Here is a 25,429-nt window from a genome sequence, read left to right as displayed (position 1 = left end):
ACCGCCGATATCAGCGTTAGAGAATGACACGATGACAAAATTCATCACCGTTCCCGTCCCCGCGGATAACCACGGGAAATAATCCCATGTCATTTTCTAGTGTCTATTTCAACCTCGGTCCTTCTACACCAGCATTCTTCAAAGCAAAGCTTGCGGGTCAGTGGTTGTGGCCATTCATACTCTGATTCTTATGGGAGCCAAGGATAATGAAGCCATTGTGACATCACTGATGTGATTGGCTCTTAGGCACTGGTGGAATGAGGCATTATGACATCACAATATCGGCTCTGGAATGTTGCTGTTCAATCTCAGCATTCTTCAAAGCAAAGCTTGCGGGTCAGTGGTTGTGGCCATTCATACTCTGATTCTTCCCTCTCTCCTTAAAGAATGACATGAAGATGGTTTCCCGCGGTTATCCGCGGGGACGGGAATGGTGATGAATTTTGTCACGTGTCATTCTCTAGCGTCTAATGTAACTGATCATTAAGCTTAATTGGACTTAGGAAAGTACCGTTAAAATACCCCTGATTGCCGAGGGTAGAGAAGGGACACATGCTGGGGGGTGGGGTGGAGTTGTACCCACCACTTTGGGCTTAGGCCATCCAAAACTGGGTGTCTAGCTATGTGCCTGTCTCAGCTTATTTATCCAGTACAGTGTAGGGTAATCCAGATTTTACAATTGTAAAATCAGGACTCATGGCCCCACCCCTAGGCCTGCTCAGTTCTACCTAGTCTTGCCCCCATTCCATCCAAGCTATGCCCCGCCCCCTCAACCTGTTCTCATGCTTGGAGCCGCATCGGGACGACATCTGCGCAGGTGTGATGTGATGGCATCACATGCCTGCCCGTATGCACACGGCATCATCGCGTTGCCTCCGGGGAGGCCCTCCTGACGTGGTCCCGACCTAGAAGCTTTCCAAATCCTGGACAAAGTGCCGGGTTTCGAAAAGCTGCTCTGGACGCCCAGACGTGTCCTCTAAAAAGAGGACCCGTCCGGGTAAATCCAGACGTTTGGTAACCCCTGGTACAGCGTTGGCGTCGTAACTGCGCTGGGTCGATTGCTGTGGGTGGCAACCGCCGCGCCACGCTGGTTACCCCATGTTGTCTGGGCCCCCCTCGATTGCCCTCACTTCATCTGCAACTTTCCGGGGAATTGACTCGGCGACTAGTAGCGGAAAGGAACGGATTAGGCATTTTGCATCCTTTAAAAAGCTTCCTGCGGCGTAATTTCTGCTTCTGTTTTCATTTCTAAGAGGACTGAAATGAATGTTTACTGTGGTCCCTCAGCAGGATTTCCTACAAGAGTTTTCAGAGCACTTTATGTTAATAATGATAATAATAAAAAAAAAAAAAGTACTCCAGGAATCCAGACTGGGAAGCTTAGACAAATATCTCTGACTCCTGCCCTCCTTGTAACTCTACTTTTAACTATGCTTTGTACCTCCCACCTTCCTGCACCTCCCACCTACCTGCCTTCTCCCTACCTGCACCTCCCACCTACCTGCACCCGACTTCCTAAGCCACGCCGATTGACTTGTTTATAACCTCTCTAACTCCTTCTTGCCTGCTCCCGCCTCGCTAAGTTATATTGATTGATTGACTTATTTGTAAATTTCACTGTAGATGTACAGTCTCTTGTCATGTAAACCCGCTCTGAACTATTCTGGTACTGCGGTATACAAAAATAAAGTTATTATTATTAGTAGTAGTAGTAGTAAATCTATGGCATATAAATTGGTGGAGATTTGAAACAAACTTCCAGGCTCTTTAAGATTGATAGGTCAGTTGCAGCAGTTTCGGAAAGATTTAAAAACTTGGTTGTTTACGCGATAGTTATCAATATTATTAACTGACAAACTGTACAAGTACATTTTATTCTTTAGTTTTTAAATTTCCAGGTCAATTTTAATTAATAGTACTATCTTAGGAATGTCAGGGGCAACCCTGGGTAAGAGCGAACAAGAAAAGGACCTGAAACCGTCGGCACAATGCGCGGCAGCGGCAAAGAAAGCAAATAGAATGCTAGGCATGATAAAGAAAGGAATCACGAGTAGATCGGAGAAAGTTAGAACGCCGCTTTATAGAGCGATGGTCAGACCACACTTGGAATACTGTGTCCAACATGGTTCATAGACAACAACGCGCAAGACAAAGGCGCACGCCGACAACTGAGCGCAAGACGGAGGCGCGCGCCGAAGAAAATTACTGTTTTTAGGGGCTCCGACGGGGGTTTTTGTTGGGGAGCACCCTCAGTTTACTTACTACAAATCGCGCCGGCGTTGTGGGGGGTTTGGGGGGGGTTGTAACCCCACACATTTTACTGTAAACTTAACTTTTTCCCTAAAAGCAGGGAAAAAGTGAAGTTTTAGTAAAATTTGGGGGGTTACAACCCCCCAAACCCCCCACAACGCTCCCACAACGCGACGCAATTTGTATTAAGTAAAGTGGGAGGGTTCCCCCCACCCCCCACCCCCCGTTGGAGCCCTAAAAACAGTAATTTTCTTCGGCGCGCACCTCCGCGCTGCGCTCAATTGTCTGCTCGCGCCTTTGTCCCAGCGCGCTTTTGACCTGACACCGTCCAACATGGGTCTCCCAACCTAAAGAAGGATATAAAACTGCTGGAGAGGGTGCAGACATGAGCAATGAAGCTAATAAAAGGTATGGAGAACTTGGAATACAAGGAACGACTTAAGAGACTGGGATTGTTCTCCCTTGAGAAAAGGAGACTGCGAGGGGATATGATCGACACTTTCAAAATACTGAAAGGAATCGACAAAATAGAGAAGGAAAAAAAATGATTTACAATGTCCAATGTGACACGGACAAGAGGACATGGACTGAAGCTAAGGGAGGGACAAGTCCATGCGCTGTACCTCCTGAACCGGCATAGTATTTTTTTAATTATTTTTTTTTAAGCAGCCCGTGCACTGCGGGGAAGGGTGGGAGAGTTGGGGCAGGCAGGCGTGTTTGGGGCAGCGACTTTTTTTTTTTTTTTAAACTTTTTTTAAAACTTTTGTAGACCAGCGAGCCCGTGGTTTTAACTAGAGAATGACATGGTGACAAAATTCATCACCGTTCCCGTCCCCGCGGATAACCGCGGGAAATAATCCCATGTCATTTTCTAGTGTCTTTCAACCTAGGTCCTTCTACACCAGCATTCTTCAAAGCAAAGCTTGCGGGTCAGTGGTTGCGGCCATTCATACTCTGATTCTTATGTGAGCCAAGGATAATGAAGCCATTGTGACATCACTGATGTGATTGGCTCTTAGGCACTGGTGGAATGAGGCATTATGACATCACAATATCTGCTCTGGATACCAGAGACTGTCATTCTGTAGTGTCTGTTTCAACCTCAGTCCTTCTACACCAGCATTCTTCAGAGCAAAGCTTGCGGGTCGGTGGTTGTGGCCATTCATACTCTGATTCTTATGTGAGCCAAGGATAATGAAGCCAATGTGACATCACTGATGCCCTTTCTGGAAACGTCAATCGCTCCTCCTAAACTTACTTGCTCCACTTCATCACTGACACTGAAACCGTGGATTGAAGACAAAGTTTTATTTTATTTTTCTTTCCAGCTTATGATTTATCTTTAATCTTATCTATTGTTTTGCCTTTTGTCTTTGTTTTGTTCTATTTCTATCATTTAAATTTCTCCAGAATTCTACTGTTCAACGGCTCCCCCTTCTGCTTCTATTCCTTTCTCTCCTCTCTTCTACCTTCCAAAGTATTTAGATCAATGCTGTCTTGTTAAAATGTTTATTTTATTTTTATTTTTCCTCTAACTCTACTTTTCACTTCTCTATTACCCTCCAGGTACTTTAGTTAGATTGTGAGCCTTCGGGACAGTAAGGGAATTTTTCAAGTACCTTTCTTATTTCTAATCTTAATGTATATTTTCTGTAAACCGCTTAGAACCTAACGGATGTAGCGGTATATAAGAAATAAATTACATTACATTACATTACATTGGCTCTTAGGCACTGGTGGAATGAGGCATTATGACATCACAATATCTGCTCTGGAATGTTGCTGTTCAATCTCAGCATTCTTCAAAGCAAAGCTTGCGGGTCAGTGGTTGTGGCCATTCATACTCTGATTCTTCCCTCTCTCCTTAAAGAATGACATGAAGATGGTTTCCCGCGGTTATCCGCAGGGACGGGAACGGTGATGAATTTTGTCACCGTGTCATTCTCTAGTTTTAACCCACTTTAAACCCATAGGTTAAAACCACAGGCTCACAGTGCGGGGAAGAGCAGGAGCAGGGCGGCATTCGGGACGAGCAGGCAGGAGACGGATCGGGGCAGAGCAGGGCTTCTATGGAGCTGCACAGATGCGAAGCGATCGCAGGAGAGGTTAGTGAATAGTGCAGGAGGGAAATCTGGTCGCAAACCGATCGGTACACGATTGGTTTGCTTTGTGAATCTAGCCCTTTGATTGTATAAATGGCACAGAAACAGTGGTATTTAAGACCCATCCCACTTAAATACACAAGGCATGTAACTGCACGCACCCAGTGCTGTGCTGCCTGTATTTATTTATGTAAACCCTAGAAGAAAGGAGGGACAGGGGAGATACGGTTCAGGCGTCCAAGTACTTGAAAGGTATTAATGTAGAACAAAATATTTTCCAGAGGACATAATTTGAGGCTGAGGGGTGGTAGATTCAAGAGCAATGTTAGGGAATTCTTCTTTACGGAAAGTGGTGGATGCCTGGAATGCGCTCCCGGGAGAGGTGGTGGAGAGGAAAACGGTGACGGAGTTCAAAGAAGCGTGGGATGAACACGGAGGATCTAGAATTAGAAAATAATAGTAAATATTGAAGAACTAAGGCCAGTACTGGGCAGACTTGCATGGTCTGGGTCTATATATGGCCTTTTGGTGGAGGATGGGCTGGGGAGGGCTTCAAGGGCTGGGAGGGTGTAGATGGGCTGGAGTGATCTTTGATGGAGACTTCAGCAGTTGGAACCCAAGCACAGGACCGGGCAGAGCTTTGGATTCTTGCCCAGAAATAGCTAAGAAGAAAAAAAAAAAATTTTTTTTTTTAATGTTTTAATTGAATCAGGCTGGGCAGACTGGATGGACCATTCGGTCTTTATCTGCTGTCAACTACTATGTTACTATGTTATATACCACTTATATACTAAGTGGTTTTACATTCAGGTACTGTATCATATTTCCCTATCTGTCCCGATGTACCTGGGGCAATGGGGGGAATACTACTAAATCTCCCATCCACAAAAATTCTTCAATGCAAACGTGTTTTCCACTCCATGCTTATCTTCCTAGGAGTAAAAACTTGGAATGACCTCACAGAAATGACCAGAACAGAACCCAGCTACACCATATTCCGGAAGAAACTGAAAACCCATCTTTTTGACACTTACCCCCTCTTTTACTAAGGTTTGCAACTTGAATCGGTGCAGGTTTAGGGTGGGGCACTGCCTCTGGACCAGGAACGTGAAATCATTTTTTTTTTCCTCTCCACTTTTGAGCATGTAATTTCATGCTACATTGCTGTGGAATGTTTCCACAAAGCATTCACTAAATGCTGGTGGGCCATATGGATAATTACTGATCAGCCTCTGGGTAAACGGTAAGAACAGCAACGTCATCCGTATGGGCTCCGTCAAAGGTAGAATTAGACAGAGACTTGGCACGTCTCAGACACCAAATACGAGGGCATCGGATGCCAAGGCATGCTGAGCTGAGAGTGTGGTAATGAAACACGGCCAGGCTCCCAAGAATATCCCATTCATTCCAGTTCAAGAATGAAATCTAAACAGATTGGCGGTTGCAGCTGGCATTTTCTCAGCTGTGTTTGCACAGAAACGTATATTTGCAGGTTTTGAATGGTGAAAAGGAGGTTAAAAATATCACTGGCACAAAGAACAGTTCCACAAGGGTGGCAGCAGTTCCCCCGATTTTGATGCATTGCAGGGCAGAAGGTCAGATCCAAGCTCCTGCAAATAGACGGTGATTGGGTCTCACTGAGCAGCAGCCGGCCCCACGGAACATTTTTTTTTTTTTAGCTAAGTGTGGGTTGAGAAACCATGACTATTTTCATCTTCAGCCCCCAGGTTGTACTCATCAGGACAAGCAGCTCAGAGAGCTGAGGAGCTAAATTGTTTATATTCTGGGGTGGTTTTTTTTCCTCCAATTATACTGTCATCTGCTGGTATTTCCTTAGTGTGCCATCATATGCAGGCCTATTTTCAAAAGGATTTAACAAGGCGCAGTGGCGTACCTAGGGGGGGCGGGGGGGCGGGCCGCCCCGGGTACCAGCCCTAAGGGGGTGTTCCCGGCCTTGCCGTTCAGTCCCCCGCCACCCCCGAAGGACCGCTCGCCCCCCTGGCCTCCCCGCACCACCTATGAACAGCCGCAGCAGGATCGCGAAGTCAGCGTCAGCATCCCTGCGCTGCTTCCTACGACGCGATCCCGCCCCTCCTCTGACGTCAGAGGAGGGGCGGGACCGTGGCGCAGGAAGCAGCAGGGATCGCTGACGCTGACTTCGCGATCCTGCTGCGGCTGTTCATAGGTGGTGCGGGGAGGCCAGGGGGGCGAGCGGTCCTTCGGGGGTGGCGGGGGACTGAACGGCAAGGCCGGGAACACCCCCTTAGGGCTGGTACCCGACGCTGACTTCGCGATCCTGCTGCGGCTGTTCATAGGTGGTGCGGGGAGGCCAGGGGGGCGAGCGGTCCTTCGGGGTGGGTCGGGGCATCAGGCCTTCAGGGTGGGGCGGGCGGGCAGGCAAGCAGGCTTTCAAGGGGGAGGGGGTGACAGGCAGGCAGGCAGGCCTTCAAGGGGGGACAGGCCTTCGGGGGGGGGTGCAGACATTCAAGGGGTGCAGGCCTTCAAGGGGGGCAGGCAGGCCTTCAGGGGGGTGCAGACCTTCAGGGGGGGGGGGGAGGCCTTTGGGGGGGGGCAGACCTTCAAGGGGGGGCAGGCCTTCAAGGGGGGAAAGGCAGGCAGGCCTTCAAGGGGGGGACAGGCCTACAAGGGGGGGGGACAGGCCTACAAGGGGGGGGACAGGCCTACAAGGGGGGGGGACAGGCCTTCAAGGGGGGGTGCAGGCCTTCAAGGGGGGGTGCAGGCCTTCAAGGGGGGTGCAGGCCTTCAAGGGTGGAAAGGCAGGCAGGCCTTCAAGGGGGGGACAGGCCTACAAGGGGGGGGACAGGCCTACAAGGGGGGGGACAGGCCTACAAGGGGGGGGACAGGCCTTCAAGGGGGGGTGCAGGCCTTCAAGGGGGGTGCAGGCCTTCAAGGGGGAGACAGGCCTTCAAGGGGGGGAAAGGCAGGCAGGCAGGCCTTAAAGGGGGGACAGGCCTACAAGGGGGTGGGACAGGCCTTCAAGGGGGGGACAGGCCTTCGGGGGGGTGCAGACCTTCAAGGGAGTGCAGGCCTTCGGGGGGGGGGGTGCAGTCCTTCAGGGGTGGGGTTTAGGCCTTCAGAGGGGGACAGACCTTCGGGTGGGAGGTAAAGTCCTTCGGGGGGTGCAGGTCTTCAAGGGGGAGACAGGCCTTCAAGGGGGGGGAAAGGCAGGCAGGCAGGCCTTAAAGGGGGGACAGGCCTACAAGGGGGTGGGACAGGCCTTCAAGGGGGGGACAGGCCTTCGGGGGGGTGCAGACCTTCAAGGGAGTGCAGGCCTTCGGGGGGGGGTGCAGTCCTTCAGGGGTGGGGTTTAGGCCTTCAGAGGGGGACAGACCTTCGGGTGGGAGGTAAAGTCCTTCGGGGGGTGCAGGTCTTCAGGGGTGGGGTGTAGCCCTTCGGAGGGGGGACAGACCTTCGGGGGAGGGGGGTCCTGGTGTAAAAGTACACAGAGGGAGAGAGGGAAGGGGGGGTTCAAAGATACATGCATATGCCAGACTTTGGGGGTTAGAAATAATGGGTCTAAAAACAGAGGAGTGGGAGAGAGATGGTGCATAATGGGATTTAGGGAGGGAAGGAACAGAAAGGGAGAGAACTTGGAAACAGGGGATGGTGTGGAGGGGGGATAGAGATACTGGATAGGAGGATAGTTGGGAACAGAAAGGGAGAGATGGTGGATCCTGGGGTGGTGGGGAGTTGAGAAAAGGTGAATCTGTGGATGGAGACAAAAAAAAGGAAAGATGCCAGATCTCCGGGAGAGGGAAGGGAAACGGAAGGGGAGAACAGAGATGGCAGACGGATGGTTAGCACGGAGAAAGGAGACCCTGGCAAGCAAGACAACAAGAGCCTGGGACCAACAAGATTTGAATATTGATCAGAGAACAAAAGGTAGAAAAAATAATTTTATTTTCTGTTTTGTGATTACAATATGTTAGATTTGAAAAGTGTACATGAGACAGCTTGAAATGGGAACTTTTCTATTTTTGTGAATGGCAAGGCTGAGTTCAGTTAAAATATATGCTTTATAAGAAAATATAATAATGTGTTTTATAAAGTTTATAAGCATTGCTGGCATACTCGGTGAGGTGTTCCTAGTGTTGGTGGTGGTGGTAGCATGTCAGTGTGTTGAGAGGAAGAGGTAGTCTGGGAAATTCTGCTGAGCAAACTCTGGGCCCATTTCCACCCCCAGTTAGTCCACTCCACTCAACTGGTTCACACACTGAGTGGGTCTTTGGGTGTTATTTCTGGGTAGTTGTTTAAGAATCTCTTCCAGTGGTTTGTCAGTATCTCCTTCTGGTCCAAGGAAGGAAACTTTGTCAACCTTAGCATTGACCTTCAGAATATGTTTGTAACAGCGCTGCTTGTGTGGCATTAGGCTATGTAGTGATCGAAAGAAAAAAACAGACCTTTGCACATTTTTGCACTATATGGTGGGTGTATGAGGAGATTCATTTCCTGCACAGTTAAGTCCATTTTTTCTACTGAATAATAGTATAGGTACAATGAAAGTAAATAGCAAAAATGTTTGAGTAGATAATTAAGGAAATCTTTTTCATATTGCTTGCTTATGGACTGGGAAAAAAGACTGTTCAAGCAAATGTCTCCAGAACTGCTTTAATGGAAAAATGTGATTTTTTTTTTTTAGGTACTTTGTGAAATTTATTGTTGTTGTGAAATTTATTGTTATACTTTGTTTAAACTTAAAAAGCGGTGTCATTAACAGTGAATCTAATCGAAAAATCGATTCAACAGGGTGAATCGGATCGAATGAAATATTTTTCTCTGAATCGGGCAGCACTATTGGCTACCATGAGAATGGGCTACTGGGCATGATGGACCATTGGTGTGACCCAGTTAGGCTATTCTTATGTTATGTTCTCATCTGTAGGGGCCTTTGTTTTCACTTCTTATTTTAATGTATTTTTTTCCTGGGAACTTATCAGTGTTTTTTTATAATGGGAACAAAAATGGAAGAGAATTAATGTGTGTGGAATGGGGGGGGGTAACTAATTTCTTCAGCTAAATAATTCAATCCACTTCAAACAGACATAGGAGAACTCACGCACCATTCACACACCCTCCAACCAAAAACGTCAAAAGAAAAAAACTGTTCGACAACCTCCTAGCCATTCGAGCTGCAACACTTGACCCCCAACTCTACAACCTATTGACCTCGACCACAAACTACAAAACCTTAAAAAAAGAAATAAAAACCCTTCTATTAAAAAAACACATAAAACCAAACTAACATAATCAGAACTGTCCCAAGCATCACCTGCAACTACTCCATATGTACTTCTGATGTCATGACAATTCAGACATAATTTATGTTATGTTATGTTTGGAATAATGGTTACATAAATGAGGTTCAATAAAAGAAAATTTTCTGTGGGAGCATTTGTTGGAACTTCTGTTATCCTGATTTCTTCTATCTGTGGGCTTTCTTTAGCTAACCTACTTATCTGTGGCTTTCCACTTCTGCAGCTGCCCTTTTCACGGTCCACTTTGCGCTTGCACTCTCTGGGGAGGGGGGGTTGGGTCTGGGCTTGGTGGGGTAGGTGTGTCTGGTAGTTTTGTCTGGGTGGTGGCTGGGTGTTTCTTGGGTGCTTGTTGTGCGGATTGGTGTGTCTGGTGAGCGGTCTGGGTGTTGTTGCTTGTGGGGGTTTTTTTCATTATAAAATATGGCTGAGGGTCTAGTCCGGCTTATTATTCTTGTGGGTTCTGGGGTGGGATTTGTTTGCTTGCCCCAAGTTTTGGCCTTTTGTTGTGTATTGCTATGCCTCTCATTGGCAATTTTCTCTTGGGAGAGGCTTGTTCATGCTTGTTGTTGCTGTTACTCTCATTCTGTGTTCTTTTTGATAATGTATAAGTTTCTGTACAGACCATGGTTGCTTGTCTGGACCTTTTGCCATTCTCAATAAAAATACTTTGGAAAAAAAAAAAAAAAGAAAATTTTCACTGCCTGTTTCTATTCTGACCATTTATTCCATTTCATGGTTATTGCAAAAAAAAAAAAAAAAAAAAAATTTTACATGAGGGGGGGGGGGGGGGTGTCAAAAAATGATGGGCCCCGGGTGCCACATACCCTAGGTATGCCACTGACAAGGCGCCTACTGAAATATCCTGGTCCAGATGAGAAAAACTAAAGTTCACTCTGCTCTCTCCTCTTCCCCAAATGTACGTGGTTTATGGTTTTGCTTTTCTTTATTCTGGATATATTAGAACATAAGAATAGCCGTACTGGGTCAGACCAATGGTCCTTCAATCCCAGTAGCCCGTTCTCACGGTGGCCAATCCAGGTCCCTAGTACCTGGCCAAAACCCAAAGAGTAGCAACATTCCAGCATCTCAATGATTCTGGAACCCCAATGAGAGCAACATTCCAGAGCTTAGATTGTGATGTCATAATGCCTCATTCCACAGTGCCTCAGAGCCAATCTCATTAGTGATGTTACAATGGCTTGATTGTCCTATACATGGCTCACATAAGAACATAAGAATAGCCATAATGGGTCAGACCAATGGTCCATCAAGCCCAGTAGCCCGTTCTCACAGTGGCCAATCCCGGTCCCTAGTACCTGGCCAAAACCCAAGATGTAGCAACATTCCATGCTACCGATCCAGGGCAAGCAGTGGCTTCCCCCGTGTCTTTCTCAATAACAGACTATGGACTTTTCCTCCAGGAACTTGTCCAAACTTTTATTAAACAAAAACTTTAATTCTATTGGGTTGCCTTCCTGGAACAGATCACCCTCCCATTTCATTTGAACGGCAGTGAACTGGAACAGACACTCAGAATGTTTCTCCTCGCAAGAAGGCACATCCTTCAACAATATCGTTTTTCCCCATAGACTTTAGTGACATCATGGAATCATTTTAGCCAGCCCTTTACAGGAAGGATTAAGAGAGCTATCCTTCTTAATCCCCTGTTGGTAATTTCTCCCTCAGGTGCATGTGTAGGTTTGCAAAAGGGTTGGCATGCATGTGTAAGTACCAGCATTTCACAACTTTACACATGAATGCAACCTACACATGTGAGCCGCTGCATTTCCACCTTTGATTTACCCCCCCACCCCATGTAAAAAGGATGCTTTCACAGCAAGTGCCTTTCCATATGTATTTCAGAAAACGCTCTGTGTCATCAGATCTTTTTGTAAAATGCCTTTGGAATTGGGCGTTTTCCTGGCAACTCTGATTTCCACATTCTGTCTAAAGCAGGACTTTAAATATTCAAGATGGCTGCCAAAAAAAAAGGATGCGGCTTTGTTCCTGGTTAAAACTGGAGCCTCTGCTTTTTAATATGTGGCTAGACTAGATTTCTGAAATCCAGCAGATGTTATGAATAATACCTGACCTGTGAAATGTTGCTGGGAGGCAGGAGAACCAGCAGAGAGTTTGTGATAACCGATTTGCAAAGAGGAATTCAATTCTATTTATGGATTCCTTCAACGTCAGGGATGGTGTATATGTATAAGTTTGTTAGTTTGCTTTCATGTCTACTGATATTATGTAAGTTTTCATTGTGTATTCCAGCTAGAACTATGGGACAGAGCAGACTATAAATATTTTAAATAAACTAAGGCCAGGAACATCATTCTGTTCTTGCCAGTTAAGGTTTAATAGGGATCTTAAACTTTGCCTCGGAATTGACCTTTATGTCCCCCGTCTCGTTCTGTGACCGTCCACTTTCCTGCTTCCTTCCTCCCTTTAGCTTTGGAGTTCCCTAACTCTTTCTAGGGGTCTCGCAGCTGGTTTTCAACATCTCATGCAGATCTATCTTCACCCAGAGAGTGGCAGAAATCTGGAACGCTCTTCCAAAGGCTGTTATAGGGGAAAGCACCCTCCAGGGATTCAAGAAAAGGTTGGATAAGTTCCTGCTGGACTGGAACATACGCAAATAGAGCACTGGTCTTTGACCTTAGGGTCGCCGTGTGAGCAGACTGCTGGGCACGATGGACCACTGGTCTGACCCGGCAGCGGCAAATCTTATGTTTCTTATGTATATGTATTGCGGACATCCTGAAAGCCCAAGTGCTTGCTAGGTTTGAGAAGCTCCTGTTATGGTTTATTTTTATTTGATGCTTCCGTGAGCAGATGGTTGCAATCTCTCTTGGTCAAGAGAATGAGGTTCTCGTAGCCTTTTCTCTGAGAGCTGTGGATATAGTAACAGCACTGAAGGCATGCTAATGAATTGCAGATTCAGTGAAAGAATACCATAAATATGCTAATGAGCTGCTGGTACAGTAACATAATGCCAACACTGAGAACAAGCGCAGAAAGCAGAGAGCGAGCGAGAGAGAGATGCAGATTATTGGAACAGCTCCAGACCCTTCTTTCTTCCATCTGTTTGTTAATATGGAATGTCTCGATGAACCTATTGGAGCAATAGGCACAGTAAAAGGGGAGGCAGGTGGTATTTATAACAGGTTTGTTGAATAAATTTGACAATAAAAGCCGTAAAACTGCAGACAAAAAAAAAAAAAAAGATAAGAATGACATACTGGTACAGACTGAAGGTCCATCAAGCCCAGTATCCTGTTTGCAATAGTTGCCATCCCAGGCCATAAGGCAAGATCCCACGGAGAAAAACACATTTTACGCTGCTTATCCTAAAGAATACAGTAAGTAGTGGATATCCCCAAGCTATCGTAATAATGGCTTATAGACTTCTCTTCTAGAAAATTATCTTAAAAAGAAATTTAAACCCTGCTAGGCTAACTGCTTTTATTCTCTGGCAATGAATTCCAGCGTTTAATCTTCAGTTCGGCCTAGCTGATAAGGACATTGGCCCTTTCCTGAGAAGTTCTACATAGAACATTGAATGAACAAGATCCCAGGGTACTGAAGGAACTCAAACATGACATTGTTGATCTGCTGTTAGTGATCTGTAACCTGTTGTTAAAATCATCTATAATACCTGAAGATTGGAGGGTGGCCAATGTTATTCTGATTTTTTTAAAGGGTTCCAGGGGAGATATGGGAAATTACAGACTGGTAAGCCTGACTTCGGTGCCGGGCAAAATAGTGGAAACAATTATAAAAATTAAAATTGTGGAACATGTAGACAAATATGATTTAATGAGACAGAATTAGCATGAGTTCAGTTGAGGGAGATCTTGCCTTACCAATTTGCTTGACTTCTATGAAGGTGTGAATAAACATGTGGATAAAGGCAAGCCAGTTGATTTAGTGTATCTAGAGTTCCAGAAGGCTTGTCAACTCCTTGGCAAAATCATGCTTTTTCAGCCTTCACATGCTGAGGAAAGCTAGATCCTACTTCAGCCAACAACACTTTGCCATCCTTGTCCAATCCATCATCCTCTCCAAACTAGATTACTGCAACGCCATCTACTTAAATCTATCAAAAAAAAGTATTCTAAGACTCCAGCTAATCCAGAATACTGCAGCCAAACTGATCTTCTCAAAACGCAAGTCTGACCATGCCTCCCCACTCCTTGCCAAACTTCACTGGCTCCCAATAATCTCCAGAATCCATTTCAAATGTTCCTGCCTGGCTTTCAAGATCATTCACGGAATCCTGCCTCCTCTTATCCCACTGTCTTTCAACTCCTCCAGTCCCGACTCTTCCAGAACTGCCCAAAGGCATAAAGTAGCCTTCCCCTCTCCACGCGGCATTCACTATGCAGGCAAACTGGGAAAATCCCTTCTCTTCAAAATCACAGGTCTGTGGAACGACCTCACCACCCCGTTGCGGAACCTGAGCTCCCTTCAGTTATTCCGCAAACAACTGAAAACCTGGCTTTTCAGCAAATTGTAACTCTATCCTTCCCCCCTTTCTCTCCCCCTTTCTACACATAAGTTCATGTAATCCTTTTTCTTCTCTACCCACTATTTTAAGTTCTTGTAAACCGTGTCGAGCTCCATACTCATGGAGATGATGCGGTATATAAACTTAAGGTTTAGATTAGATTAGATTAGATTAGGAGGCAATGTTCAATTGTGGATTAAGAACTGGTTATCAGACAGTAAAACATAGGGTAAAGTTGAATGGACATTTTTCTCAGTGAATGAGGGTAAATAGTGGAGTGCTGCAGGAATCTGTGCTGGGACCTGTGCTATTTAACTTATTTATAAATTATCTAGAAATTGGAACTATGAGCGAGATGATTAAATTTGCCAATGACAATAAACTCTTCAAAGTTGTTAAAACGCATACAGACTGTGGGAAAACTGCAGGAAGGCCTTAGGAAACTGGAAGACTGGGCATCCAAATGGCAGATGAAATTTAATGTGGACAAATGCAAAGTGATTCGCATTGGGAAGAATAATCCAAATCATAGTTATTGGATGTTAGAGACCACCTTGGGGGGGGGGGTCAGCGCTCAAGAAAAGGATCTGGGTGACATTGTGGACAATACGCTGAAGCCTTCTGTCCAGTGTGCGGCAGCAGCCAAGAAGGCAAACAGGATGCTAGGAATGATTAGAAAAGGGATGGTCAACAAGACCAAGAATGTTATAATGCCCCTGTATCGCTCCATGGTGCAATTTCATCTGGCGTATTGGGCTCAGTTCTGGTCTCCTTATCTCAAAAAAGGCATAGCGGCCCTAGAAAAACTTCAAAGGAAAATGACCAAGGTGATACGGTAAATGCGATGGAACTCCTCTCATATGAGGAAAGACTAAAAAGATTAGAGCTCTTCAGCTTGGAAAAAAGATGGCTGAGAGGAGATATGATTGAAGTCTATATAATCCAGTTTTAAATTTTTATATGATAGCTTATGTTTTTGAAGCCATTCTTATGTTGAAGCCAACTTATTTATTCTTACTATGCAGTAATGCTGTATGGAAGAATGTGGAGGAAAGCCGGACAATACATAATACCCGAGCTAAGTACCATACAGCATTATGCATAGTAAGAATAAATAAGTTGGCTTAATAATAAAATAATTAATGCACATAATGCTTATATAGTGGAAAAGACGTTTATCAATGATAGCCCGTTTGTAAACCAAGTAACTAAGATTAGTTCTGGGAACTGGCTATGGGTACTTGAGATTTATAGTCTTCATCCCTGATATGAGTAAGCTGGGATCTTTTTGAGGTTTTGTCTTGTCATATCCTATTAAGTATTGCCATGCTCCCCTATGTATTGACCTATCATGTCATGGTCTAAAATGCACTGTCATGCTCTGCATTAATATACCCTGTTATGCCTTATTATGTATATACCCTGCTATGTTATATTATACTGTACATGTAAACTTGTAGCCCGTTCTTAGCTCGTCTGGTACGACGGGATATAAATCCGAATAAATAACCTTGGGCAAGGTATCCTACCCTCTGCGTCTCAGTGACTGCACCTTTCTCTGACCATCTTTGGCATTTGCCCCTCTCCTGAGAAATCTGTCATGGTTGGCACTCTTGAGCTGATTTGCTCGCAGACTTCTTGAAGTAATAGAAATATATAAGTCATTGGAAATACATAAGTTGTGTGGATGAAACTATTAAAGTATGCTCTAACATCTGCCAGTGAGATTATTACACCACTGAATGGATATGCCGACACGGATATGGCGACAATTACCAAAATGCTTGCAAGGCTTGCAAGGCTGGATAAACTAGTGTGGTTTCTATATTAAAGGTATTAATAAGAAATAAAGCAAAAACAACAATAAGAATGAAAATAAAATAATACTTTTTTTACTGAACTAAATACATTTTTGACTGGTGTTCAAAGGCCAGACTCTTCCTCAGGACAGTATGTGTGTGTGTGCGTGTGCATGTGTGGAATCTCAGCAGGTTGATATCCATATTGCAACAATCTTACCCTGGTGCAATTCATGGCTCCTGTCCATGCAGTATATAACAGTCCTGAGCCTGTCAGGATTCTGCAAACAGCATAGATAAGGCAGTTCAGTTCTTTAGAGAGTAGCTGGAGCAATCTCTTTAACTCAAGTGCATATGTATTCACATAAACTGGAACATTTTCAACCACTGCTAGGTCTGTGTGTAATAAATCACTTTTAATACAGGAGCTAATTGGCAATCCTCAGAAAGGTTTAGTTTTTATTACAGAAATGTGGTTTACTAGTCACGATGGCCCAGTTCTGGGAGCTTTATGTCTCCCGGGCTACCTTATTCAACATATGAGATCTTCATATAAGGGCATTGCGTAACATATAAGCTTTTGTTTTTAAACTCTCTATACTCCAGAGGGTAGATAGTTTGGAATGATGTTTTTTTTTTCTGCATCTCTTTGGACTCAGATTCCCATCCACTGGGTTGCCATGTAATTATAGATCACCAGGGACTGAGAAGAAGTATTAGATTCATCTATTTGTCTATTGTCAGTCAGCACACTCTGGCTTTCCAATGTATTTTAATTTGGGGAAGATTTCCCTATCTATTTCGATCATGGTAATGATCCAGTTGTAGTAGATTTTTTTTGTCCATATTAAAGTGCCCGAACCTGAATTTATTTTACAATTCTGCAACTCATCAGTTGGATAGTCTTAATGGCTTCTTTCAGTAAACCAGGGGCGTCTTCAGTTGAAAATTGCACAGTTGCACCATTGATTTGGGCAGATCACAGTGTATTGGCTTTGACAGTATTGATGGAGCCAAAAGAGCTGTAATAGCCATTTTATTTCTAAACGCTCAGAATTTATCACCATTCCTGTCCTCACTCTTACAACATCATGTCATTATTATTATTCTTACCTCACACAAATCATTTCTAGATACCGATATCACTGTTACAATTTTTACAGCTCCCATAATTATTTTTTTAAAAAACCGTCATACACACTTAGGACCCCTGAGGAAGACGGTTGTGTCGAAACACGGACCGTGTTGGGTCCCCAGCTAATCTAATCTACGGCTTGGCTTTATATACCAAGTCATCAGTCTAAGAAAGCTCGACTCAGTTTACAATAATTAACTTAAATAAAAACCATTAAAAAATAAGACTAAATTTCGGGAAATTAATTTTCAAAGTGTTTAGCAAATAAAGTAGTTTTTAAAGATTTGCGAAAAAATTGAAGTGAGCCGGAACTCCTTAAAAGAAATGGAAGATCATTCCAAAGATCAGAGATTGACTAAAAATCTTGACTCCTTTAATCCCTTTTTTGGAAGGAAGAGATCATTTAAATTGTTGGTTACCTCTTGCAAAAGTCTGTAAGCATTCCAAGATAAAGGAAGGAAATGAGTAAAGATACCGTATAGGATTTTAAAAACAACACAAGCACATTTAAATTGAACTCTAAAATAAACCGGGAGCCAATGGGAGACTCTGGAGCAACGGAGTCACGGGATCAAATTTACGTTTCCCAAAGATCAATTTTGCAGCAGTATTTTGAGTCAGTTGCAATCTATAAAGACAGGTTTTTGTGGTACTGAGGTAGATAACATTGCAGTAATCGAGGCGAGATAATGCCTATGTGGGTTTTTGACATTGTTATGTGAGTCTGCATCATTTGATTGACTGAATAAATGCTGGCATCGCGGACATCACCGCCACAGTCTTCTTTTGTGTTTCGAAATCCTCAGCGGAGCAGACGACATAATGAAGAGCGGATTCCAGATTGAATAGAAGATGATCTTTATTTCAAGTGGTGTCGACATGGTCAACGTTTCACCCCAAACAGGATGCACATCGATTAAGCACACGATTCGGTTATCAGCACGTGACCTGCACGGTCCCATTTTTTAATTTTTTATTTTTTTTACATTAAAGTAAATGGACATAAACTCCGGATAATTGCATTCCTGATAAGCACACAATCCGCTTACGCGCACATATGTTATGGGTAACAACTGCATTCTCTGACATCACATTCGCTCCGGTTAACTGCATCACACGTTCAGACAAGCCAATCGGAGCCACCCTCGCACCCACTCGTACATATTGGATGAGCCGCGTGTTTCCGAAATACAGCCTAGTCCGTGTTCAAACTACAGTATTTTCAGAACTACAGTACTGTACCATAGCGTGGCGTGGACAAAAATCATTGCCTTTGGCTGGACGTGTCGATGTGTTAAAGAGACTTGTTCGGATACAAAAGTTGGATAGCTCTAAGTCTAATAGATGTTGGCACTGTCATCTCGAAGCAGGGACTTTAGATCATTTATTATTCTATTGTCCATTTATTATGACCTTTTGAAAATCAATTTGGGACCAAATTAATTGTTTATTAGAGAACCCAGTGGCTATTTGGTATGGCAATGAGAGCAAAAAGTCAGATTTCTTCAAATAATAACAAATTGTTATTTATAATGACTGGGGTTGCCGTTCAACAAATTACGTATAATTGGAAAAATTGGAGTAGATTAAATTATAATTTCTGGTGGAATTCCTTGTGTCATATATATAAAATGGAAAGATTTAGAGCAAAACAGCGAGGATGTTTTAGGAAATTTCAAGATTGTACTGATTAGATGACATTTTTTTCCCCTTAAATTTACAGATTCAATTATGAGGGGGGATGGGGGGTCATTGTATTATTACACATTGTTTAAGGTATTTGATTATATAATAGGAAAGGGTGGGAAGGGTGGGTGATAAGAGCGTATCATTTGTACTATTGATGATTATTAAGTGATATCTTTATTGTTAATCTGTTTTAACATTTTTAAACACTTATTGTAAGTTTGAAAATGAATAAAGATTTAACATCTTTAAAAAAAAAAAGAGTCAGGGAGAGTCAGATCTCTACTGCAAAACAGTACAGCAGAGATTGTTTCCTTCCCGGAAGTCCCTACACACGCTGCGTTGTTATCTGGAGATAAATGGCTGTCACGACTGTGGACAGTTTTACGGCATCAGTAGTCAGATACACAGCCTGAATCGTGCAATCTGCGTGCAGAAAACGACGGCTGATTGTTTTAGCAAAATGTAGAATTTTGGCACGGTTGACAGCTGCTGTATTGTGTCGTGCGCTTTTGGGTTTTAAAAAAAAGTTTTATTGCATTAGACCGAACCTTACTCTTTCTACAACTGTACCGTGTTACACTGTATTCGGTGTGCTTCTGGTTGAATAAAAGTTTTATTGCATTTGACTACAGTGTACTGTAATATCATGACTTCAGCAGTTGGAGCCCAAGCACAGTACCGGGCAGAGCTTTGAATACTTGCGCAGAAATAGCTAAGAAGAAGAAGAAAAAAAAAAAAAAATTTAATTGAATCAAGTTGGGCAGACTGGATGGACCATTAGGGTCTTTATCTGCCGTCATCTACTATGTTACTTGAAGTAACTACTGACTCATCCATGCTCAGTTATTAGCGTGCTTTGCTAGAGTGTGTGATTTTGGCACTCTTTCAATTGAATGTAACCCACGGATGCAGTCCTGTTGTGGGCGAAATGTGGCCCACGTCGGGTTATTTCAAAACCACTTGAAATAAAGATCATCTTTTTTTCAACCTGAGATCTGCTCTTCATTTCATCTGCTTCTTCTGTATCCCTGATGTCATCTTTTCTATCCTTGTTGCATTCTTCTGCCTCAATCCTCGGGTGCCGTTACCGGATATGCCTTGTTCTTTCTCTCAGTATTGACGTTGAGGTCTTTGTCCTCCCAATTTCTACATAGGTAGCAGAGTATAAGAAAGACTGACACCATGGCGACTAAACAGCCCCCTCCCCTCATGAAGAAGCACAGCCAGACGGACCTGGTGAGCAGACTGAAGACCCGAAAAATCCTGGGTGTCGGAGGTGAGGATGATGATGGAGAGGTCCACAGGTCAAAGGTAAGAATAGATTCCACAAATTCTGGGAGTGGCCTCTTTATTGAACCAGGACTCAGAGCTGGAGGTGAGACATCCAGTGGTTGATACTGAGCTGGCAAAACTCACTGTTTTGCAAACCATCACCGGTGTTATTCCTGGAAATTCAATGCTGGGTCACATCTGGTCTCCAGCATTAGACACCGCTCCTCTCAACCAAACTTTCTATGCTGCCCTACAACCTAGAGTGACACGTGGCCCCACCCCCAGGCCCATGCTGTTCCGCCCAAGTCACGCCCCATTCTGCCCCAGCCCTGCCCCCGAACCTCTTCTCCTCAAGCTCAGAGCCAAGTTAGGAGGAGCTCCGAGCATGTGCAGGTGTGGCGCGGCGATGTTATGATGATCCCAGACTGCCGGTTGCATCCACGCATGAGAAGATGCCCTCCAGACGTGGCCCTGAGCTCAAAGCTTTTCAAAACCCGGACGAATTGCCAGGTTTTAAAAGAGCCGTCCAGGCCCTGGACAGTCCTCCAAAAAGAGGACATGTCCGGGTAAATCTGTCACCAACCTCCAACTATGCAAGTTCTTCGCAATTGTAGCATTCTTTTTAATCATTGTAAACCGCATAGAACTTCACGGCCCTGCGGTATATAAACCGCGGTTACTATTATTATTATTACTACCCTAGACCTGGCAAAAATGTTTCCCCACATTAAATGCACGTGGGAAACATATTTTTGAGCATGGCTGTGGGGAGGGGGGGGTGTAATGACCATATTAACCCGCGTTTACTACCCACGCTGAAACCATTTGAGCATTTGGCGCACAGTAACATGCGCGCAAACCCGGCGTTAACCACATGATAATGCTGGTGGAAATTTTGAGCATCAGCCCCTTAGTTCGAAAGTCTCACATTGAGCTAAACTAAGGCCCTCTTTTAATAAGGCGCGCTAACCGATTAGCGAACGCTATTTGATTTAGCACGCGCTAAACTCGAACGCGTGCATGTTAGTCTATGAACGCATGCAAAATTATCATTTCTTTAATAAGACATTAACTATTTTTTTTCTGAGGTCCTCCAATTACCTACAAATCCAAAATGTGGCCCTTCAAAGGGTTTGAGTTGGAGACCACTGCCAAAGGTCCATCAAACCCAGTATCCCGTTTCCAACAGTGGCCAACCCAGGTCCCAAGTACCTGGCAGAAACCCAAAGAGGAGCAACATTCCAGAGCTGAGATTGTGATGTCATAATGCCTCATTCCACCAATGCATAACAGACAACCTCAGCAGTGATGTCACAATGGCTTGATTATTTTTATACTTGGCTCAGATAAGAGCTGCCACAGTGGGACAGACCAAAGGTCAGTGGTCTCAAACTCGCGGCCTGCCAGGTCCTATTTTGAGGCCCTCAGTGTGTTTATCATAATCACAAAAGTAAAATAAAACAGTTTCTTGATCATATCTCTTTAGTTATAAATTACAATATTATTATTAAGACTTAGCCAAAAGGAAAGATTTATAAACTATAAAGAGTTTTTACCTCATGCAAAATTATTTCTTTAATAAGACATTAACTATTTTTTTTCTGAGGCCCTCCAAGTACCTCCATATCCAAAATGTGGCCCTTAAAAGGGTTTGAGTTTGAGACCACTGGTCTAAATCTTCTTTTAAACTAGAGCTGGTTTGTTTTAGCAGGGGGTTTAATCCTCCTGCTTTGACAATGGTAATGATGTCATTATATCCCAATGGGGTCAAGCGACAGACCCTCATCTTCCCTAGCATTCAGTCTCATTCAGAGGGCCAGTCAGGGACCATTCTCAGTCCAAAACTCTGAATCCCATGTTTGATTCTACACTTGATCATAGCCAAAGGACATCTTTGTAGATTAAAGGGCCAGGGGCCAGATCCTCAGGTGGCCACCAGCTCCTTATCTGTGCTGTGTTGGAATCACTATGCTTGTTTTGTCTATCTGTAGCCAGGGCCAGTAATTGAACTGCCCCTGACCCATGGCGGGGTGGGGGCAGATTGGAGGAAGCAGGGCCTGTCTGATTTTATCAGATGAAAACAGAAGACAAAGGCAGGAAAATTTGGGGAGGAAGTTACCTCCACTTCCTGTCTGGTCCCTTGTTTCCCCTGCATGTCCCAGAAGAAGCTTTTGACCTAGATTTGGGAGGGTGGATGGATCAGATACTGCAGTCCTCAGATTATTATTTTATTTCTTATATACCGCCAAAGCCGTAGTAGATGTATGGGGATATAGAATAGACGGTTCAGATGTTTAATAATTTGGTCAGTAGAAAGCAGTTGCTTCAGCCTGCACCTATGTGCGGGATTTGTCTGTTTCTTTTCCTTTTAGGCTTTGCTCATTCCTATCTGTTTGCATCACAACCTGGAGCATAATTTCAGGAAGATACCTCTGTGGTTCATCTGTCTCTGAAATGACCAGTGTTCTGTGAGGACCAGATTAGATGGCGCGCACACACGCCTGGATAGATTCTCAACCCGTACTTTACTTAAAATTCAGTGAGGATGCAGAAATAAGTCAAAAAGATTTACAAATCAGCTGTGTGAGAGAAACAAACAGAAACACTTACTTCTCCAGTCTTTGAGTAAGTGAATCACCCATGTAGGGGAACCTCTGTCTTCTCCTGGGCCCGTAATTCCTTCTGGAACAAGAGGCTGACCTCAGATGAGATTGCAGACTCCATGGAACCTGGCCCTCTATGTATGGGCTCTCAGGGTCCTCCACTGGGTCCTCTTCAAATGCGATCGTACCTTTATTTTACCTGGAGTTCTTTGAATCATTTTGATGTGATTATTCATGAAAAGGATGTAGCCTCGTAACAGTGGTTCCCAACCCTGTCCTGGAGGACCACCAGGCCAATCGGATTTTCAGGCTAGCCCTAATGAATATTCATGGGGCAGATTTGCATGCCTGTCACTTCCATTATATGCAAATCTCTCTCATGCATATTCATTAGGGCTAGTCTGAAAACCCGATTGGCCTGGTGGTCCTCCAGGACAGGGTTGGGGACCACTGTTGTAACATACGGTAATGAGAGAGGGAACACCCTTTTCTGTTTAGGGGGGTTTCATGGCAAGATCTTAATCTTGAATTTCATACTACTTGAAAAGGACAAAAACCCTTCCATAACAGAATTGGTAATAAATGTAACCAAATATCCAATACAGACATCTCTTAAAATCCTTGGAGTATTGACAGATAGATGCTGCACAATGCAGACTCAAATCAACAAAACAACACAAAAAGCATACTTCACCATGAAACATAGAAACATAGAAATAGACGGCAGATAAGGGCCCACGGCCCATCTAGTCTGCCCACCCTAAAGTCCCTCCCCTACCTTTGCCCTGTGAATAGATCCCATGTGCCGATCCCATTTGGCCTTAAAATCAGGCACGCTGCTGGCCTCAATCACCTGTAGTGGAAGACTATTCCAGCGATCAACCACTCTTTCAGTGAAAAAGAATTTCCTGGTGTCACCTCGTAGTTTCCCGCCCCTGATTTTCGACGGATGCCCTCTTGTTGTCGTGGGACCCTTGAAAAAGAATATATCTTCCTCCGCCTCGATGCGGCCCGTAAGATACTTGAACGTCTCGATCATGTCTCCCCTCTCTCTGCGCTCCTCGAGCGAGTATAGCTGTAATTTGTCAAGCCGTTTTTCGTATGGAAGATCCTTGAGTCCCGAGACCATCCGGGTGGCCATTCTTTGCACCGACTCCAGTCTCAGCACATCTACGAAAAATAAGAAAATTCTTCAACAAAGAACAATACAGGATCATAGTCCAATCTCTTGTACTAGGACTATTGGACTACTGCAACATCCTCTACCTACCTTGTCCAATAAACTTAATTAAACAACTACAGTCCGTTGAGAACACAGCTCTCAGACTAATCTATTCACTCGGAAAATTTGACCAAATCACCAAGCCCTACCTAGACTCACACTGGCTACCCATACAAGCCAGAATCCAATTCAAATTATTGGTTCTATTATACAAAGTAATAAACGGAACTGCACCTACCTACCTAAACAATCGCTTAAATCGAAACTTTTCACCCAGAATTAGGAGAACCCAGACACCATTCTCCTACCCACCACTCAAAAGTACCCAACGCAAAAAAACTATACGACAGCCTCCTAGCTACTAAAGTAGCGAAACTTGACCCCTCCATATCCAACCTATTGACCGCAACAACAGACTTTAAAGCATTCCGAAAAGAAATACAAACACTACTATTCAAAAAACATATTCGGTTAACCTTACCTAACATGAATCCCATCATGCTGGAATCTTCTTCTCTATGTCACAAAATAACCTGAAACCTCACTATGTAACTTGAAACCAACTACCTTCTAATGTAATGTAATTTCATGGAAATGTCCAGCTGTCTTCCAATGTATCTTCCTGGAAATGTCCAGCTATCTCCCAATGCAATGTAACTTCCTGGAAATGCCCACTTATCTTCCAATGTAATCCGCTTAGGACCGCAAGGTACAAGCGGAATAGAAATCCGTAATGTAATGTAATATTGAAAGCGTGTTCTTCGCCGACTGCTGTGAGCCTTTTCTTTTGAATTCTAGATCAGCCAAGTCTTGGGTAATGAAATCAAATTTGCAGTGCGAGAACCATTAGGCCTCAGGTAAGTTCTTCCACACTGACTTTATTCTTATGGGCAAGGGTCTTGGTGTATTCCATCACCGTCCCTAGGGTGAGGGACTCTACCATTACAGACCGTGGGGGTCACTATGCCAACACCTCTCCTGCTTCCCCTTTAACCGAATGCATCCTCTCCTCTTCCCGCATCGACACCCACTCCTGGTTCCCTGACTGCGCTATCCCCTTCCTCTCCCGATTCTGACCATTCCCTGCTCTCCAGAGTCTCTCCTCGCTGTGCTCACCCCCTTCCTCTCCTGACTCCCCTCTCACTTTTATCTTCTTGTCCTGTTTAGACTTTGGCAGTTCATCTCGGCCGTCGTGTTCACAGGAATTGCTCTCGTGGTAAGTCACCCCAGTTTCCTGTCATTCTAGTCTAATCTAATCTTCTATTTATGTGTCGCTCATACCTATACAGGCTCAAGGCGATTTAAAGAGAGGAGGGAGAGGAGAGGGAGGAGAATGGGGAGTAGGGGGGAAAGAGGAAGTACGAGAGAATGTGGAAGAAAGAAAGGAGAGAGAGGGAGGTTGTAGGAGCTCTAGAATGTTGCTACTTAGGATTTTAAAGCGTTTGAGGCTTGTGCAGATGAGGACGGAGCTTAGGCATTGGTGGAATGAGGCATTATGACATCACAATCTGAGCTCTGGAATGTTGCTACTTAGGATTCTAAAGGGTTATGCAGATGAGGACAGAGCTTGCAGG

At 44.3% G+C, this 25,429-nt stretch overlaps 1 protein-coding gene across 4 annotated transcripts in view; it reads left to right on the top strand.

Moving 5' to 3' along the window:
* The window catches only part of TP53I11 (tumor protein p53 inducible protein 11), a 90,480-nt gene that overhangs the window by 62,393 nt on the left and 2,658 nt on the right, over positions 1-25,429 (top strand). For all 4 annotated transcript variants that reach the window (XM_033928589.1, XM_033928590.1, XM_033928592.1 and 1 more), the window contains exons 2-4: positions 19,913-20,069; positions 24,654-24,712; positions 25,023-25,071. In XM_033928589.1, coding sequence (XP_033784480.1) covers positions 19,941-20,069; positions 24,654-24,712; positions 25,023-25,071 — 237 coding nt within the window. In that variant the 5' untranslated portion in view covers positions 19,913-19,940. The remainder of the gene's footprint in view (positions 1-19,912; positions 20,070-24,653; positions 24,713-25,022; positions 25,072-25,429) is intronic.

Source organism: Geotrypetes seraphini, chromosome 19 (assembly GCF_902459505.1).
Source record: "Geotrypetes seraphini chromosome 19, aGeoSer1.1, whole genome shotgun sequence".
Taxonomy (NCBI): domain Eukaryota; kingdom Metazoa; phylum Chordata; class Amphibia; order Gymnophiona; family Dermophiidae; genus Geotrypetes; species Geotrypetes seraphini.
Note: the sequence above shows the minus strand (reverse complement) of the source record. Positions and strands in the feature narration are given on the sequence as shown.